Source organism: Diceros bicornis, chromosome 10 (genome assembly GCF_020826845.1).
Source record: "Diceros bicornis minor isolate mBicDic1 chromosome 10, mDicBic1.mat.cur, whole genome shotgun sequence".
Classification (NCBI taxonomy): domain Eukaryota; kingdom Metazoa; phylum Chordata; class Mammalia; order Perissodactyla; family Rhinocerotidae; genus Diceros; species Diceros bicornis.
In genome coordinates, this window is record NC_080749.1 from 41,101,011 (window position 1) to 41,118,944 (window position 17,934).

The 17,934-nt window shown below is 36.3% G+C and overlaps 1 protein-coding gene across 2 annotated transcripts in view; it reads right to left on the minus strand.

Moving 5' to 3' along the window:
- Positions 1-17,934, minus strand: part of CCDC148 (coiled-coil domain containing 148) — a 238,622-nt gene that overhangs the window by 134,526 nt on the left and 86,162 nt on the right. For both annotated transcript variants that reach the window (XM_058549014.1, XM_058549015.1), the window contains exons 5-8: positions 16,880-16,962; positions 16,526-16,677; positions 15,256-15,351; positions 14,999-15,180 (exon numbers count right to left, since the gene is read on the minus strand). In XM_058549014.1, the coding sequence (XP_058404997.1) occupies positions 14,999-15,180; positions 15,256-15,351; positions 16,526-16,677; positions 16,880-16,962 (513 nt within the window). The remainder of the gene's footprint in view (positions 1-14,998; positions 15,181-15,255; positions 15,352-16,525; positions 16,678-16,879; positions 16,963-17,934) is intronic.

Consider the following 17,934-nt stretch of genomic DNA (forward strand, 5'->3'; position numbering starts at 1 on the left):
AAATCCAGATTTTTCAGTCTCCCGAAGTATTAAAAATGTAGGCTTGGGCACCACTATAGTGTAGTTTCTAGCTGAAACAATTATATCAAGAAGGCAGGAGTGGACTGCAGGGATACTAACAATAAAGACTGTTGAGCTAGAAATTTATAGCCACTATTCTTAGATATATTTTCAAAAATACATTTAAACAAATATAACACACTGAGTTATTAATTAATCAAAGCAAAGTCTAAGAGTAGTTTTTGAGGTATTTTATAGAAATTTGATCCATTTTTTTCCCTGATAAAGTGCTTTCCACCACAGCCAAGAAAATTTAAAATATACTTTTATTCCCACAACAAACCCAAAGTAGATTGAACTATCACCAAATGTGGCTTTTGGCTCAAGAGTCATAAAGTAATTAGGTATTTTCAATGATGTATTTATTTTAAGAGAAAGTTATTAAATATATATGACAAAAAATAAAATCATAGTTTACAACTGTCACCTTCCACCAACAAATATAAATTCCAAAGTCAGGTTGGACAATCCATGTTGGAATATGCCAAGAGAAAATGGGAATTGTAGTGACCCAGGATGTTGCTTGAGTGGGTCATGTAACCAATGTAACTAAGTGAACACATTAGTGTTCAAATAATAATGCTCCTGTTTCTGAGCACTTCTCCCCTTATTAACCACCCTTGACATACAACCAGCCCAGACCAGAAATGTTGAACCTGAGAGTGGACATGCCCAGGCACTGAAACTTTCCAAAAGTTCTGAGACGACATTCTCAGAGAAAAATGCCACCTGGTAATTAAGGCTCCAATGTTTTAACTTGCTGTGACTTCATAAAATAAGCAAATGTCAGTTATTTATTATGCTCCTTTCCCTCTCTTTCTTTTATCTGACATTCATCAAGCAACAGTCACACATGTAAGTGTTTATTCAAATATATATATATTTTTAATTATGTGAGGCCACTTACTGTTTCTTGAGTGCTGGCTTCTGATGCTGGCTTTTATCTATTTCATCTTTTATCTTTTAATCTTTTTGCCAATTCTGCTGGCAAAACTTTCACATAAAGACAGTGATAGAGCTATGCTATGTACATAAATGTTGAAAAAGAGAAAGCAAGTAAATATGAACACAAGACACTGGTGATATTCACACATGATAGCAATACCCAATGCCCTGATCAATGAGTCCACAAGATGAACCAAACAACAGAAAGTCTGTTGGTGAAAGTATAGATTGTTTCTACTTTTCTGGAAGACAATATGGCAATACTCTCAAAAGCCTTAGAATTTTTCACGCCCTTTGACTCAGCAATTCCATTTCTAGGAATTCATCTTAAGGAAATAATCATGGGATTACTCAAAATACAGCAATAAAGTTGTTTGTTCCAAGGTTTTTAAACAAATATCAAAATATTCAATAAGTAATTGTCCAAAACCAGGAAATGGGTTGAATTTATATGGTACAACCATATATTGTAAAACCATGCACTTAATAAAAAATATGTTGTAAAAGAATATTTAATACAGTGATTTAAAGCATAGAAGAAGGTTAGTAAACAATTTATTGAAAAAATGAATATTGGATCTGATTCATAAACAGGAAAAATAAAAGATATGTATATAGTATTTTTTCATTTTTATAAACAACATATATATATATGAAATATATAAATGTTACTAGAGGATATCTCTGAGTATAGGGAATTTAGATTAACTTTTAGTTTTGTCTCTTTGCTTGCTTCAATGTTTAAAAAATTTTCTCTAATATAATTATTTCTGTATTAGGAGAAAAATACATATATAAGGAAAAGTTCATAGGCCACTAAATAGTTATCTTGAAACTTACTAACAAGTAGAGTAAATTGAAATAATTTAGTTGAAAAAATATATGAAACTACGGGTCTTGGTAATGCACACACAGAGGGACAAAATTGTTAAAATCATTGTGGATTTTAAGTACCATACAGATTCAGATCCCATAAAATAATAGAATAGTAATTAGGAATCAATGACATTATAAAATTTTATATACCCATTAAAAATAAAGTAGAAATTATTTGTTATCACTTTATAGCTTTTGCCACATATGGGCTTCAGATCTGACATAGCTAAATTGCATAAGACAATTATGTCTCATCTACATGATTAATTCATCCAAATGTTTGGAAATTAAAGCCACAATCTCATCTGAGTCTAAAACAAACAATTAAACTTGTCTTCATGTTACTAATGAAATATAGCTCAAATAGAATCTAAATAGCTTCACAAACATACTGAATAAAGAAATAGGTTCGATAATAGCCAAATTTTTGAAAATATATATATATTAGTAAAAGACAACATCCTTTAAAGCTGTGCTGTCCAAGACAGTGGCTCTTCAGCACTTCAAATGTGGCTACTTCCAATTAAGATGTGCTCTAAGTGTAAAATGCAGACCAGATTTCAAAGACTTTATATGAAAAAAAGAACGTAATATATCTCATTAATAATTGTAAAATATTGACTATATGTTGAAATTATATTTTAGAACTATTGAGTTAAATAAAATGTTATTAAAATAAATTCCATGTGTTAAAAAATATTTTAATATGACTACTTAAAAATTTTAAATTATATATGTGGCTCACATCATCCTTCTATTAAACAGCACTGATCTAGTAATTAACTCAGTTTGTCAACATCCTGGTACATGTGAACGCTCCAAGTGGTGCGGCGTGAGGGAAAAGCTTTCTATTCAGAGGAGCAAAAGAAACTCATTCCTGCTCAGCTATCTACTAGCTCAGAAACTTAGGAGAAATTGCTCACTTTCTGCTGAGTTGTACTTTATTCATCTGTAAAATACAGCTTTTTATATGGGGTGTATTGAGGATTAAAATGACAGGTACTTGTTATGTCATGTAATAGGTATTCATTAAATATCAATAGTCTTCTCTTCACTCTTTAACTTAGATTTTTAAAAATCTGTATTTTTGCTTTACAATATAGAAAGAGTATGTACACCAAAATTATTTATCATTTTAGCACCTGGGGATAACTATTGTTGTTGTTTATTTCCGCGGATAAGCTTCCAGTCTTTTTTCTGTGGCTACATACATGTAGATGCAACATTTTCAGAGCAAAAGAAAAAAAAGAGAATCCATGTTATATAAACTATTTTGTGGCCTGATTTTTCATTGCATAGCAACTTATTGCAACTATCTGTGTCATTAAAAATTCCTTAATATAATTATTAGTGACAGTATGGTATTTCATTGTGTGGATATATCTTCATTGATGAAGCTAATCTCCTATTTGTTGGCTATTTAGCCATTTTGAAGACTTTGCTGTCACTAAAGAAAGAAAAAACAACGCTGGTCACCCTTGAACTATTTATTCACTTCTATGAGTATTTCCTCTAAGATTATTTATAAAGAGACAAAGATTATTCACATTTATAAAGATTTTTGATGACATATTGCCAGACGGCCTTTCAAAATATTTTATACACTAGTCATGTATAAAAAACGCCCGTTTCTCTCATATTTTTAACCTTGGGTAAATTTCTTTTACGTTTTACCATTTAATAAGTAAAAATTTGAGTATTTTTTTTAAATTTTATTTATTTATTTTTCCCCCAAAGCCCCAGTAGATAGTTGTATGTCATAGCTGCACAGCCTTCTAGTTGATGCATGTGAGACGCGGCCTCAGCATGGCCGGAGAAGCGGTGCGTCGGTGCGCACCCGGGGTTCGAACCCGGGACGCCAGCAGCGGAGGACGCGCGCTTAACCGCTAAGCCACTGAGCCGGCCCAAATTTGAGTATTCTTAAAATTTTCATTGCTTTGATGAGTAAAGAGGTTTTCATAAATTTCTTTGTTATTTATATTTATAATTACCACTCAGAGTTCCACAGACTGCCTCCATGACATCTATTCACCTCCCAGCATCTGCGCCATATACTCTGCATCCCCACCTGTTACTGTAGAAGATGTACCATCTGTGCTTATTCTTCCACTTGTGAACTAAATCCCATTACTGGATTATTCTCATCAGTATCAAACATACTGATATTTCTCCCATTTTAAGCAAAACAAAAGACAAAACAACAACAACAACATAAAAGTCTGACCCTTCTTGTTCTCCTTTGCAAAATAACTTCTCACAAGAGTTGTCTATACTCATTGTCTTCAATTCTCTCCTCCCACTCACTCAAATCCAACCCAATCAGGCACTTGTTCCCACTTCTTCAATGAAAATGGTCAGCAACGACCTCTATCTAGAGCCAATAGTCCATTATCGGTCCTACTCCATGTGAATTAGCAGCATTTATTCAGTGGATCACCCCTCCTCAGCTCACACTGCTGACCACTCCCTCTTCACTTGCCTTCCAGGACAGCACACTCTTGGTTTTCTTCGCATCTCACAGACCTTTTCTCAGTGTCCTTTGTTGGTTACCCCTCTTCTCGCTGACACTGTAATACCGGCAAAGCAAAGGGATCAGTCTTCGATCTTCTTTGTCTCTGCACTCACTATTTTGGTAATCACATCCCATTTCATGCTGATGACTCACAAACATGTATCTCCAGCTCAGATCTCTCTCCTGAACTCCAAACCCATATAACTGACTGCCTTCACAAAATCTGTGCTTGGATACCTGATAGCATCTCAAATTCAATATGTCCACACCTGAACGCCTGATCTTCCTCACAGCCAAACCTTGCTTCACTTACAGTCTTCTCCATCTCAGTTGATGGTAACTCCATCCCTCCAGTTGCTCAACCCAAAAACTTTGGACTATTCTTTTATTGCTCTCTTTTTATTCACATGCCTTATGAAATCTGTCAGTAGATGCTGTTGGTTCTACCTTTAAAATATGTCCAAAAGCTACTTCACACCACCTCGACTTCTGGATCCAGGCCACAGTCATGTCCCACCTGGAGTACTTTATTTATTTTTTTTTGTGAGGAAGATCAGCCCTGAGCTAACATCCATGCTAATCCTCCTCTTTTTGCTGAGGAAGACCGGCTCTGAGCTAATATCTATTGCCAATCCTCCTCCTTTTTTTTTTTTTTTAACCCCAAAGCCCCAGTAGATAGTTGTATGTCATAGTTGCACATCCTTCTAGTTGCTGTGTGTGGGATGCCGCCTCAGCATGGCCGGAGAAGCGGTGCATCGGTGCGCGCCCAGGATCCAAACCCGGGCCGCCAGTGGCAGAGCGCGCGCACTTAACTGCTAAGCCACGGGCCGGCCCTGGAGTACTTTAATAAATTCCTAAGAGTTAAATCTTTTCTTGCCCCTCTCTGCCTGCATCTTAAGCACAGCAACTGTCAAAGTGATCCTGCTAAAACATAAGGTAGGTCTTGTTACTCTGCATACTTCTCTCACATTTCCGCTTCCAACAGCTTCCTGCATCACTCAGAGTAAAATCTGAAGTTTTACCAGGGCTACAAGACTCTAAACGTCCCACCTCTCACCCATTCTTCTTTGATCGCATCTTCTTCTGCTCTCCCCATCTATCACTCTGTTCCTCTTGCCAGGCACACGCCCACCTCAGTAAACACTGGCTAGAACACTTATACCACAAATTTCTGCACAGCTAGCTCTCTCATCCCCTTCACGACTTGCTTCAATGTCACTTTCTCAATCAGGCCTATCTCCAAACTTCTATTCAAAATTGCCATCGGCCTCCTTCCCCTACAACTTCTCTTTTACTCTTATCTCTATTTTTTCATAGCACTTATAACCTTGCAATACACTACTGTGTATACTTTACTTATGCATTGTGTTTATAGTTTGTTGTGTGTCTCCATCTTGCTTCATGAGTATGGCGGTTTTCTTCTTTTTTATGCCAGTAGTTGCTCTATAAATATTTCTTGAAAATATGAATAATAAATCATTTCTTCATCTCCTTTGTCCTTTTTCTCTTCTGACTGTTCATCAATCAATTTTCAAAGTGTCTTTGTATATTAGATATTTTAATCTTCTGTGCCTGATATGTTGCCAATGTTTTCCCATTTGTCATTTAATTTTTACACTTATTTTTTCCTTAAAAAATTTTTGTTTTTAGAATAAATAATATATTCACATGCTTCAAAATTCAAAAGGTATAATAAAAGGGAGGTGTACAGTAAAAATTCTCCCTCACACTCACCCCCCAGGCATCTAGCTCCCCTCCCCAGAGGCAACAAATTTTATCAATTTTTGTGTATTTTTTCAGACATATAAAAGCAAATATATATGTATGTGTGTGTATGTGTGTGAGTACACATTTAATTTTCCCTGTTTTACACAATGTATATTGCACATAGTTTTATTTGCTTAACCCTATACCACACTTTAATCCTAACCCTTGCACACTGTTCCATGTCAGTAAACGTAAGTATTCACATTCCTCTCTTTTTTTTTAATTTGGAGAATATTACATTGTATGATTATACAATAACCTATAAAACTAGTCCCTATTGACATTAAGATTCTTTCCTCAATCTTTAGCTACTGCAATGAATAAGTAAAAATAAATCACTGTATACATATTCAAGTATAGTATACTTATACTACGATATAAGTAGTCCCCCTTATCCTTGGGAGATACGTTCCAAGATCCCCAGTGGATACCTGAAACCACGGATAGTACCGAACTATATATATACTATGTTTTTTCCTATACATACATACCTATGATAAAGTTTAATATATAAATTAGGCACAGTAAGAGATTAACAACAATAACTAATAATAATGTAGAACAATTACAACAATATACTGTAATAAAAGTTACTGTAGATCTTAGCAACCACACCATACAATTTTTTTCTTTCCTTTTTAAGTCAAGAATTTTCACCTTTTCACTTAAAGGAAGCACTTTACAGCTTCTCTTTGGCATATCCAAATTGCCAGCATCACTACTCTTGCACCTTGGGCCATTATTAAGTAAAATAAGGGTTACTTGAACAGAAGCACTGAGATATTGTGACAGTCCATCTGATTACCAAGAAGGCTACTAAGTGACTAATAGACAGGTAACATATACAGTGTGGATACGCTGGACAAAGGGATGATTCATGTGCCAGACGGGACAGAGCAGGATGGCACAAGATTTCATCACACTACTCAGAAAAGTGCACAATTTAAAACTTATGAGTTATTTCTGGAATTTTCCATTTAATATTTTTGGATCATGAGTAACTGAAACTGTGCAAAGCGAAACCATGGATAAGGGGGACTACTGTACGGTATATTATTGAGATGTGGAAACTACTGGGACAAAGGATATGTGCTTTGTGATTTGATAAGTCCTAACTTGCTCTCTGTAGAAAAGTTACACCAATTTAGACTCCCTTCAGCAAAATATGACAGACCTATTTTCTCACACCCTTACACATTTGTTGGGTTTAATTGCAGATGACAGACACCACTCAAATTCTTTAAGTATAAAGGAATGTATAACTAGATGTTACTATGACTCATAATATAATTGGAAGGGCTAGAGGAACAATTTCCAGCTCCTAGAAAATCACAATGCCTATGTTGTGATTAGGAAAGCCCCACCTACCACTTCAGGAAGCTGCAACTGCAGAGCATGATCCATAGGAGCAAAATGAATCCCTCACTCTCTGCCTTTTTTCCCCTTAACTTCATTCTGAATCCAAATCCTATGAAAGTATTTCTGATTGTCAGACCTAAATCACATCCGTTGGTCTATCTATTCATGACAACATGATATCATTTATAAAATGTTTAATATATGATAGCAATAGTCTTCCTTCATTATTGCTTCCCTCCCCACCCCCAGAATCTTCCTGGCTATTTTTGCTTATTTCTATTTTTTCCATGTAAAACTAAACATCAGATTAATTTTTTAAATTCTGTAAATAATTTTATTAGAATTCACATTAAATTTTTAGACTGGAGCAGAAATATCTATAATTGTTGAGTTTTCTGTTCTAAAAATGAGGTATGGATTGTTCAAGTGCTATGTCCTTAAGCAACATTTTAAAGTTTTCTTCCTATAGTATGGATCTTTAACATTTCTTGTTAAATGAGTTCCTAGATATTCTATATTTATTGTTGCTATTGCAAACTGTGTTTTTTCATTCATTATATCTTCTAGCTGGCCATTGTTTGCATATAAAAACAGGTTTGATTCTATTTATACTATTTTATACCCAGCCATTTTACTAAATTATCTTATCACTTGTATAGATTTTTCTGGTGAACGTTTTGGATTTTCCAAATAAAAATACATTATCGGCAAATAAGATAATCTTACCTATTTCTTTCTATGTTTTATAACTCTAACATCTTTCTTGTCTAATTTTGTTGCCAGTATTTATATTGCAAATATTTTATTTAGGATTTTTGTATCAATAAATGTGAGTGAGATTAGGCTATAGTTTTCTTTCTTTTTTGTGTGTGCGTGTGAGGAAGATTGGCCCTGAGCTAACATCTGCCAATCCTCCTCTTTTTGCTGAGGAAGACTGGCCCTGGGCTAACATCCATGCCCATCTTCCTCCACTTTATATGGGATGCCTGCCACAGCATGGCCTGACAAGTGGTGCGTCGGTGCACGCCTGGGATCCGAACTGGCGAACCCCGGGCCGCCACAGCGGAGAGCGCCCACTTAACCTCCTGCGCCACCGGGCCAGCCCCTATAGTTTTCTTTTTTGTGCAGTGTTTTTCTATCAGTGTTATACATGCTTCATAAACATAACTTAAAAGTTTTCCTCCTTCTTCTATGCTCTGGAACAGTTAAATAGCAATGAAATTATTTATTCTTTTTTACTTATTTTTTAAATTAACAAACTTTATTGTTTAGAGTGGTTTTAGGTGCACAACAAATTTGAGAGAAAAGTACAGAGTTCCCATATACCCTCTATCCCCACCCATGTACAACTTCCCCCGCTATCAACATTTGTTACAATTAATGAACCTACACTGACACATCATTATCATCCAAAGCCCATAGTTTACATTAGGATTCACTCATGGTGTTGTACATTTTATGGGTTATGATAAATGTATAATGACATGTATCCACCAGTATAGTATGATACAGATAGTTTCTTTGCCCTAAAAATCTTCTGTTCTCTGCCTATATATATCTCCCTCCCCCTAACCACTGGCAACCACAGATCTTTTTACTGTCTCCATTTTGCCTTTTCCAGAATGTCACAGAGTTGGAATCATACAGTATGTAGCCTTTTTAGATTAGCTTCTTTCACTTAGTAATATGCATTCAATGCATATTCAATGCAATTCAATTGCATTCAATGCAATCCTCCATGTCTTTTCATGGCTTGCTAGCTCACTTCTCCTTAGTGTTGAATAATATTTCATTGTCTGGATGTACAATAGTTTGTCCTTTCATCTACCAAAGGACATCTTGGTTGCTTCCAAGTTTTGACAATAAGTAACAAAGCTGCTATAAACATCCTCATGCAGGTTTTCGTGTGGACATAAGTTTTCAACAACTCTGGGTAAATACCAAGGAGCGCGATTGCTGAAGTCTGAATATGATTTGCTTAGGTGTAGTTTTTTTTGGTATTTACCCTGTTGGGCATTGTCTGAGCTTTCTGGATCTGTGGTTTGGTGTCTGACACTAGTTTGGGGAAATTCTCAGTCTCTGTTGCTTCAAATATTTCTTCTGTTCTTCTCTCTCTTTCTTCTCATTCTTGTATTCCCATTACACATATGTTACATCATCTGTAGTTGTCCTACAGTTCTTGGATATTCTTTTCCGTTCTTTTTTTCAGTCTTTTTTCTCTTTGCCTTTCAGTTTTAGAAGCTTCCATTGTCATATACTCAAGCTCACAGATTCTTTCCTCAGCCATGTTCAGTCTACTAATGAGCCCATCTAAAGTATTCTCCATTTCTATTGTGTTTGATCGCTAGCATTTCTTTAATTATTTCTTAGAATTTCCATCTCTCTGCTCACATTAGCCATTTGTTCTTCCATGTTGTCTAATTTTTTCCACTAAAGCCCTTAGAATATTAATCATCGTTTTTTTTTAAATTCCTGGCCTGATAATTCCAACATTCTTGTCATATTTGACTCTGGTTTTGATGATTGCTCAGTTTCTTCAAATTGTATTTTTTGCCTTTTAGTGTGCCTTGTAATTTTTTTCTTGTTGAAGGACAGCCATAACGTACTGGGTAAAAGGAACTGTGGCAAATAGGCCTTTAGTAACAGTGATAAGGTGTGAGGGGAGGAGAAGCATTCTATAGTCCTATGATTAGGTCTCAGTCTTATGGTGAGCCTGTGCTCCTGGACTGTGAACTTCACCAATCCTCCTCAGGCTTTTCCTCCCTTAGGTGGGACAGGGTGGCTGGTGAGGGCTGGAGTTGAATACTTCCCTTCCCCCACATGGAAGGCTAGACCTGGCTGCAGTTGGATATTTTCCTGCCCCCAGGTAGGTTAGGCTCTGATAAAACCCCAGCAGTTTAGGCTCTGACAAAATCGCTTCTCCTGAGGGCAGCCCTTATTAAGAAGAACAGAATGCTCTGGGATATTTCAAAATGATTCCTTTTCCCCTCTCCCTGACAGAGGCGCAAGGGGATTTTTCTCAGATATTCACTGTGAGTACCTGGTAGAATCCTGGAGGTAAAACTCACAAGAGTGCGGGGACAACCCATGACTAAGGCCCAGTGGAGTTTTTAACTCTCAAACTTGTCCACACTCAGCTTCCAGCAATTTGTCAATTACAGTTCAGATTTTCCTACCCCAACACTGGTTCCCATTAAGGTTTCTGCTCATGGATTTCTTCTCAGGTAAGTAGTGATTCTTCGTATTGCCTGTCTCTCCAGTTTGGGGGGCTGTGGTTTGCCTTGTGACCTCACTTTCATGATGTATCTAGGAAGAGTTGTTGATTTTTCAGTTTGTTCTGCTTTTTACTTGTTGTTAGAGCAAACTGGCAAATTCTAAGCTCCTTATGTGCTGGACTGGAAACTAGAAATCCCTGTTGATTCTTTAAAGATTTAAAACCTGCTGAGAAACTATCCTATTAGATTTTCCTTTTAATGTTTATGTCATTGAATTTATTTAAACTTTTTCCTTATGATTTTCACTGCAGGTAACACATTTTAAAAGATCTTTCCCACTCCAAGGTTACTTAATATTTGTTTTTATTTTTATCTAATTCTTTTATAATTTTTTTTCCTCTTTACAGATTATAATGCACCTGGAGTTTATTGAGTCATATGGAATAAGGAAGAGATCTAACTTTATTTTCCAATTGCCTGTTATTTAATACTATCTTATAAATAATCCAATCTTTCCCCCACAGTTTTGACATTTTCTCTTAATAATAAATTAAATTATTATAGATATTTTCTTTTTCTATATTTCTATTCTATTCCACTGAACTGCTACATATTCCATAGGCACACAAAACTTTCTAATTTATTTTAATATTAAAATATATATTTATGTTTGGCTGTGCAAGTTTCACCACCCCCCCACACTCCCAGTTATTCTTCATTTTGAAACTTTGGCTATTTTACAATCTTAATTTTCCTAATAAATTTTGGAATAATTTTTAACAATTCTTCAATTGCAATTGTATTAAATTGACAGATTTTATGAGTCATGAATATTTTGAAATCAAATCAACTGTTGTATAAAATTAGGGATGTTTTTAGTTGCAAGCAACTAAAATTCCAACTCACACTGGCTTAAGATATTAATGTCAACTAAATGCCCTTGAAAATGCAGCAGTGAAGTTGGCTTCCCATGCCTTTCAAACAAGGCACCAGCTCAGCGTCCCCATGATTATCTGGGCTCTGTCCCCTCCGTGTGTGTTTTCCTTCGTTCACAAGATGGCTGCTAGCAGCAACCTCAGCTATGTACTTTCTTAACACATCCACAGACAAGAAAAGGTACTACTTCTCATAAGAATCTAACAAAAGTTCTGAGCTGTTCCCTGATTTCAACTACCCTGAGCTAGTTGCTGTGGCCTGGGGAAATGAGATTACTGACTGCTACATACTCCCAACCAGGGCCTTCCTTTGGATCTGGGGATGGACTCATTCCAACCCAAACCAGCAAGGTGCGACAAAATAGGGGGAATTAAAATAAATGTGGGGATTAACCATGGTGTCCACTGCCTTTAGCCCAATGAAAACCTCTTGTAATTTAAAAATGTCTCCCAGATATTTCAACCTTCTTATGACATAGCAGTACGGATCTGTTTAAAATATGCACACACTTACTTGCACAGATGTGCACATATATGTACACAATCTATGTGAATTCTCACAAGGCATAATAACTAGAACCAAAAGGGGAAGTGGTCGTATCAAAATAATAGCAGATACTGGCAAATTAGAAGTCCAAGTAATATTACAGTTGAACACATAATTCATTGTGCTGGTTAGAACAGTATATCTGCATGCCATACCTCCCACCAGCCACAGATTGCTGATGCTCACCACCTCTGTATTTATTCAAAATAGCCCATTTACTCTCTTTCTCCTCAATGAAACTACTCTTGAAATCTCATTCAGTTTTACCAGTGCTTCATCATTCACTGCCAGCACATTTATAAAATAGTCTCTTCAATTGATGTTTGCATGTAATTTTCACTTGGTCAGAGTACATGTGTACATGTTGCTTCCCCTAAATATTGCAAGCCTTCTCAAAGGCAAGGCCATATTCTAGTCTAGTCTGTCTGTTGAACTGCCTATCAAGGAGCATAGCAGAGACCACTGTATATTAAGGATTACCCAACAAATATTCATCAAGTAAAACGTACCATTAATTATATAAAATTTATTCTGGATAATCATATGTGGCAAACAGACTATTAAACTAGAATTTATGAAAATATGTTCTTTCAAAGTAGATCCCTACTGTTCCCATAACATGCCTTGCCACTCTCACCTTCATTGCTTTCACCTTTACTTCAACTCAATTGAATAATCATTTATTTAGAAGCTGCTATGTGCAGGGATGTGCTAGGTGCTAAGGATACAAATATTGCTAATAAATTCCTTCGTCTTCAAGGGGTTTACTATCTAGTCATTTAATATCCCTTCTTAGAATGTCCTCCCTGCTCCTTGTCTGCCTTATTCTAACTCTGCCTCTTCAAACTCCATAGTGAATGTTACTTCCTCCATCAAGCCTCCTAAGGCTTCCTTCATCAAGCCTCCTATTTTTTCCTCAGTGTTTCTTCCCTCTGCAGAAATCTTAGCATGTGATGTATATTCATCCTAGTCTCTACTTAATCTTCAGTAATGGCAGTGGAGCTGTGAATCTCGGCTTTTTCTGAGTGGCTCAGGATTGCACAAAGGAAGAGCAGAAATTGAGTTCAGATTAAAAGGAAAGGAGGAAAATGGGCTGTGAAGGATAGGTCTTAGTGGAAGGGAGCCATTCTAGGCTGCTAAGGCAAGCTTCTCCATGTTTAGGAGCTGCTAACCTAAAAACATCACAATCTCAGCAAGCTTTCCTGGGGGGACAAGATGCCATCTGGGAGGAAAGCTTATGGGATGGCCAACTTGCTTTAAAAGGACAGAGTCGGATGTATCTCCTTCACGGTCACAATCAGTCACAATCAGCCTGATTATAATGTCCCCCCTTCCAAAAAAAAAACCTCTTCCTCTTGCTTGATGAGTTCTAAAATCTCTTTAACAAGGTTGGGATGGGGAGGGGAGAGAGGATGTTCATTTTACAGTTAAACACTTAAACTAAGCTCATGGTTGAGTTGACAGTGCACTGTGACTGAGTTTCAATTAAAGTGTAATTAATTAACCAATCAACATGTATAAATGATATATTATTAATTTTTTTTTCTCAGCTTTATTGCAAGGTGGGAAGGAAAAAAGGAAGGCAGAGAGGCAGGGAGGGAGGGGACTCATAGGAGACCAAAAGTGTCTGCCTGGGAGCAACATGTGACCATTGCCACAGAGACGTAAAAAAAGACGCTTAGATCAGGAAAGACTCAGACTTCACCTAGGATTGTCTCTCGGAGTGTGCTGAGACAAGTAGAAGGTGTATCCAAAGAGTTTGGATCAAGAAGCTACTAAAGCAAATAACTCTACTTGGTAGAATTTAAGGTTGCTATTCATTTCTTATTGTTGTTGTTCATTTCTTAACACTAGTAATTTCATATAGAGGAGTTTCATTTACAGGCAATTCATTAAGAAATGTAAAAGATAAAAATATTTGTCATATTTATTTTCTTCTATTTCAAAGTAAGAGCCTTTAACTTTTAATTTACTATAAATGTGTCCCTTCAATAGTTTTCCTTTCTTTTTAAATATATATTCTTTGGGGAAATTTTTGAGGTCAATATAATAGAATAAAAAGCATGTTTTCCTATAAAATGTTCCCCAGAAACTCCACATACAGAACACTACATGAGGTACACTATTGATCTGACCGGTGGTGGCATTTCTGGGTTTGTTCACTAAATGAATTTTAATATAGAATTTATACTAGAGAAGATGACCCTGCCAAAACTGAATTTCAAATCATGTAACGTTGTATTTGTCATTCAGAAGAGGATTGTCATTCTCAGCATACAACCAAAAGTACATTTTCTAAAAAAAAATTGACGTTTTTAAAACCTTACAAAATATACTTTGTGTTCACCGTAGGACAAAATCACAATAGATTATAAGTAACATAATTCCATGGGTACATTTTCCATTGTAATCAATTATTGGTATTGATTTGTAAATTTCCACTGAAGAGGAGCTTCATATCTTGAAATGAAAATTCATAGTTACTGAAAATTCATTTTAGAAAAATATTTCTTACCTCTAATAAAGAGTTCAGTGAGAGGGGTATTTTCATCATGTTTCAACCTTATAAAAATCTTTAAAATCATTATTTTAGGGAAATTATTTTGGAGGGAAAAAGAAACCTCTCCATTCAACAAATAGGCAATCTAAACATCTATTGATTGACTGTATTCCAATCACATAGTAACTACGAAAATAGTAAATCAGAAGTATAATAAGCCCCAACAAAAATAAAAAGTTAGTGGCAAAAATGTAGATGATTCAAGTAGTTTTATCTTATCACCTGTATATGTCTTCTAACTGTAGATCAAAATCTTGAAGTTTCTTTTGATATTTCTCTGTAAATTTACAGAACTCATTAAGGATTGAAGATTTCAAATCAGGGTATGGGCATTCCAAAGTTTCTAATTCTGTGGGCAGTTCACTAAGCAGGTTACGCCTTTCTTCTGAGGAATGATCTAGCATCTGAAAAAAGATTATATGACTATTTTAACACAAATGACAAATTGATAAACAAATTACTATCTGCATTACACTTACTTTCATAATCCGGTCTGAAAGATTATTTTCTATTTTCTGTTGCTCCAGGCTAAGTCTTTCAAAGACAGCTTTCAATTGTTTCTTAACGAAGTCAACCTATAGGACATTTAGAACAAGCAGTGTGCAAATTATTGTGATTCATCCATTGTTTATATTTAAAGTCACAAGAATTATTCTCAAAAGTCAATAAGTTATGAAAAATTAGATAAGAGAAATTCCCTTTGAGGACTTGTGGAAGAGGGTTCAAGAGATGCCATGGCTAGGCAGTACTTATCAGACAAAGCAGCATCAATGAGGTTTCCAGACACATAACCCAAAAACGAGCTCAGGAAACAGTGGAGTCATAGCCACTCTGCACCCACATTTGGATTTTTTTGTGATAAGGCAGAGAGCTTACCAGATTGTCTCTGCTTCAATCACTGCTTTCTTCCCTTGCCCTTGCCTCTAATCCCCAGCTGGGCATGGATTCTTAACTCTTTTTTTAAAATTATTATTTATGAAAGCAATATAACAACACTACAGAATAACCGAAAAATAAAGAAAAATCATCTAAAAGCCTACGTCTAGTGCAATTAAGATCAAGGAGCTTTGCTTTAGTCAGGGAGATAGTCAATAAACTAATAAAAAAATAGATAAGAAAGTATCAGGAGGAGGTAAGTGACGTAAAAACAGGGTGAGGTAATAGGGAGTGACTGCTGCTTCTCACATGGGTGATCAGGACAGGCCTCTCAGAGGAGAGAACATTTAAGCTAAGACCTCAATGACAGAAAGTGCCATCTGTGGGACAGAGGACACAGCCAGTGCAAAGGCCTTGAGACAGGAGGGAGCCTGGCATGTGTGAGGGACAGAAAGAAGGCCAGCATCAGTATGATAAGGTCTAGGAGGAAAGGGGCATGTCAGGTAGGAGATGACACTGAAGAAGCAGAGAGGGGGCCAGATGTATAGGGAAGAATTATAGGTCGAGCCCTAAGGGACTTTACCAGGGGGATGACTTGATTCCCCTGCACTGAAGGTAGGATCCTAGAATGCACTGGAAGGAGGGGCAAGAACGGAAAGCAGGGAGACCAGTTATGAAGCCACTGTAACACTCCAAGTGAGAAATGAGCGTGCTTGGACGGATACAGGGATATGTTTAAGATATCGAGTAGACAGAATTTGCTATACCTTCTATTTAAATACACAAGACACACGTTCGTTGCTTATCTCAAACTGATCTCGTTGGGACAAAAATGAAATATTACATTATTAAAAGTAAAGGTAATATACTGACCTCTTCCAATACTTTCACGGAGTTAAACTCAGTATGTGAGTGTGAATGCTGTGAAATGTGATGCTGTCTGTATTTTAGATCCGCTCTCAATTGCTGAATAGGATTTATCACATTTTTAAGATATGTGCACCATTGCTCTGATAACTCTTGTTCTATGGGGAAACAAAATTAAATCAAGGTGACACATTATTATTTTAAGTTTCTTCAAGAACAGGTCATTAGAATGCAGATTTACTTTTGGATTTCTTTAGAAAAAATCAAACAGCAGCTAATATTAAAAGAACATGAAGTGAGTGGTCCACTTACATCTTCAAAATAAAATTCCCCTTTAAATACAGGATCAAAAAATCTCACCAAAATTCGTTAGGTCAGAAAGACATTCATTTCCAATGTTCTCTCCATTGAGAAAGGATTTTATTTCCGATTCCATTTTACATCTGAAATAGATATTATCCCATTCAATTTTTTTACAATCATAAACATATATATAGATTTAAAAAATAACTAATAGTAGAAATACTCAATCTAATGTGGTTTCATTCACCTATTCATTGATTCAGACCGTGCACTACATTCCTAACATGGATTCGGTACTTGCCAGACACTGAGATAGAAAGAAGTGGAAATGAACACTCCAGGCAGAAGCAATAGTGTGAGCAAAGGCAAGCACGCGGCACGTCCTAGCTTTACTTCATGGAGAGCGAGCTGAGGGCATTGGGAAGCTACTGAGGGATACTAAGCCGACCTCGCCAGCTCAGATCTGTGTTTCAGAAAGATTCCCAAGGCAGCAACATGGTGGATGGGCTCGAAGGAGGTGTGATCAATAAAAATGGAAGATGAAAAGGAGGTAAACCTGAACTAAGAGGGAGGGAATTTTAAAAGTTAAGAGATGATGAGGTCCCGAACTAGGGAAATGGGAGTAAAAGTATATTTTATTTTTATACAGTCTTTTATTATATCATTTAAATACAGTCATTTTTAGAGTAAAACCATAACTAGCACTAAATGGACATCCAAAAATATTGTAGTCTATCCCTTGCTTATGGCAGATTTAATGAAATCATAGAAAAGAGTTTTCATTTATTATGATTATGAAAATGCAATATTAAAACGGTATAAAAAAGGAAATAGCAACAATTACAACACTTTAATACAATGATTATTTTTATTTTGCATATAAGTTTCTAGCCCTGTCTACATGCATGTGTATTTTTTTTTTCCCCTCAAAGCCCCAGTAGATAGTTGTATGTCATGGTTGCACAGCCTTCTAGTTGCTGTATGTGGGACTCGGCCTCAGCATGGCCGGAGAAGCTGTGCGTCGGTGCGCGCCCAGGATCCGAACCCAGGCCGCCAGTAGCGGAGCGCGCGCACTTAACCGCTAAGCCACGGGGCCGGCCCACATGCATGTG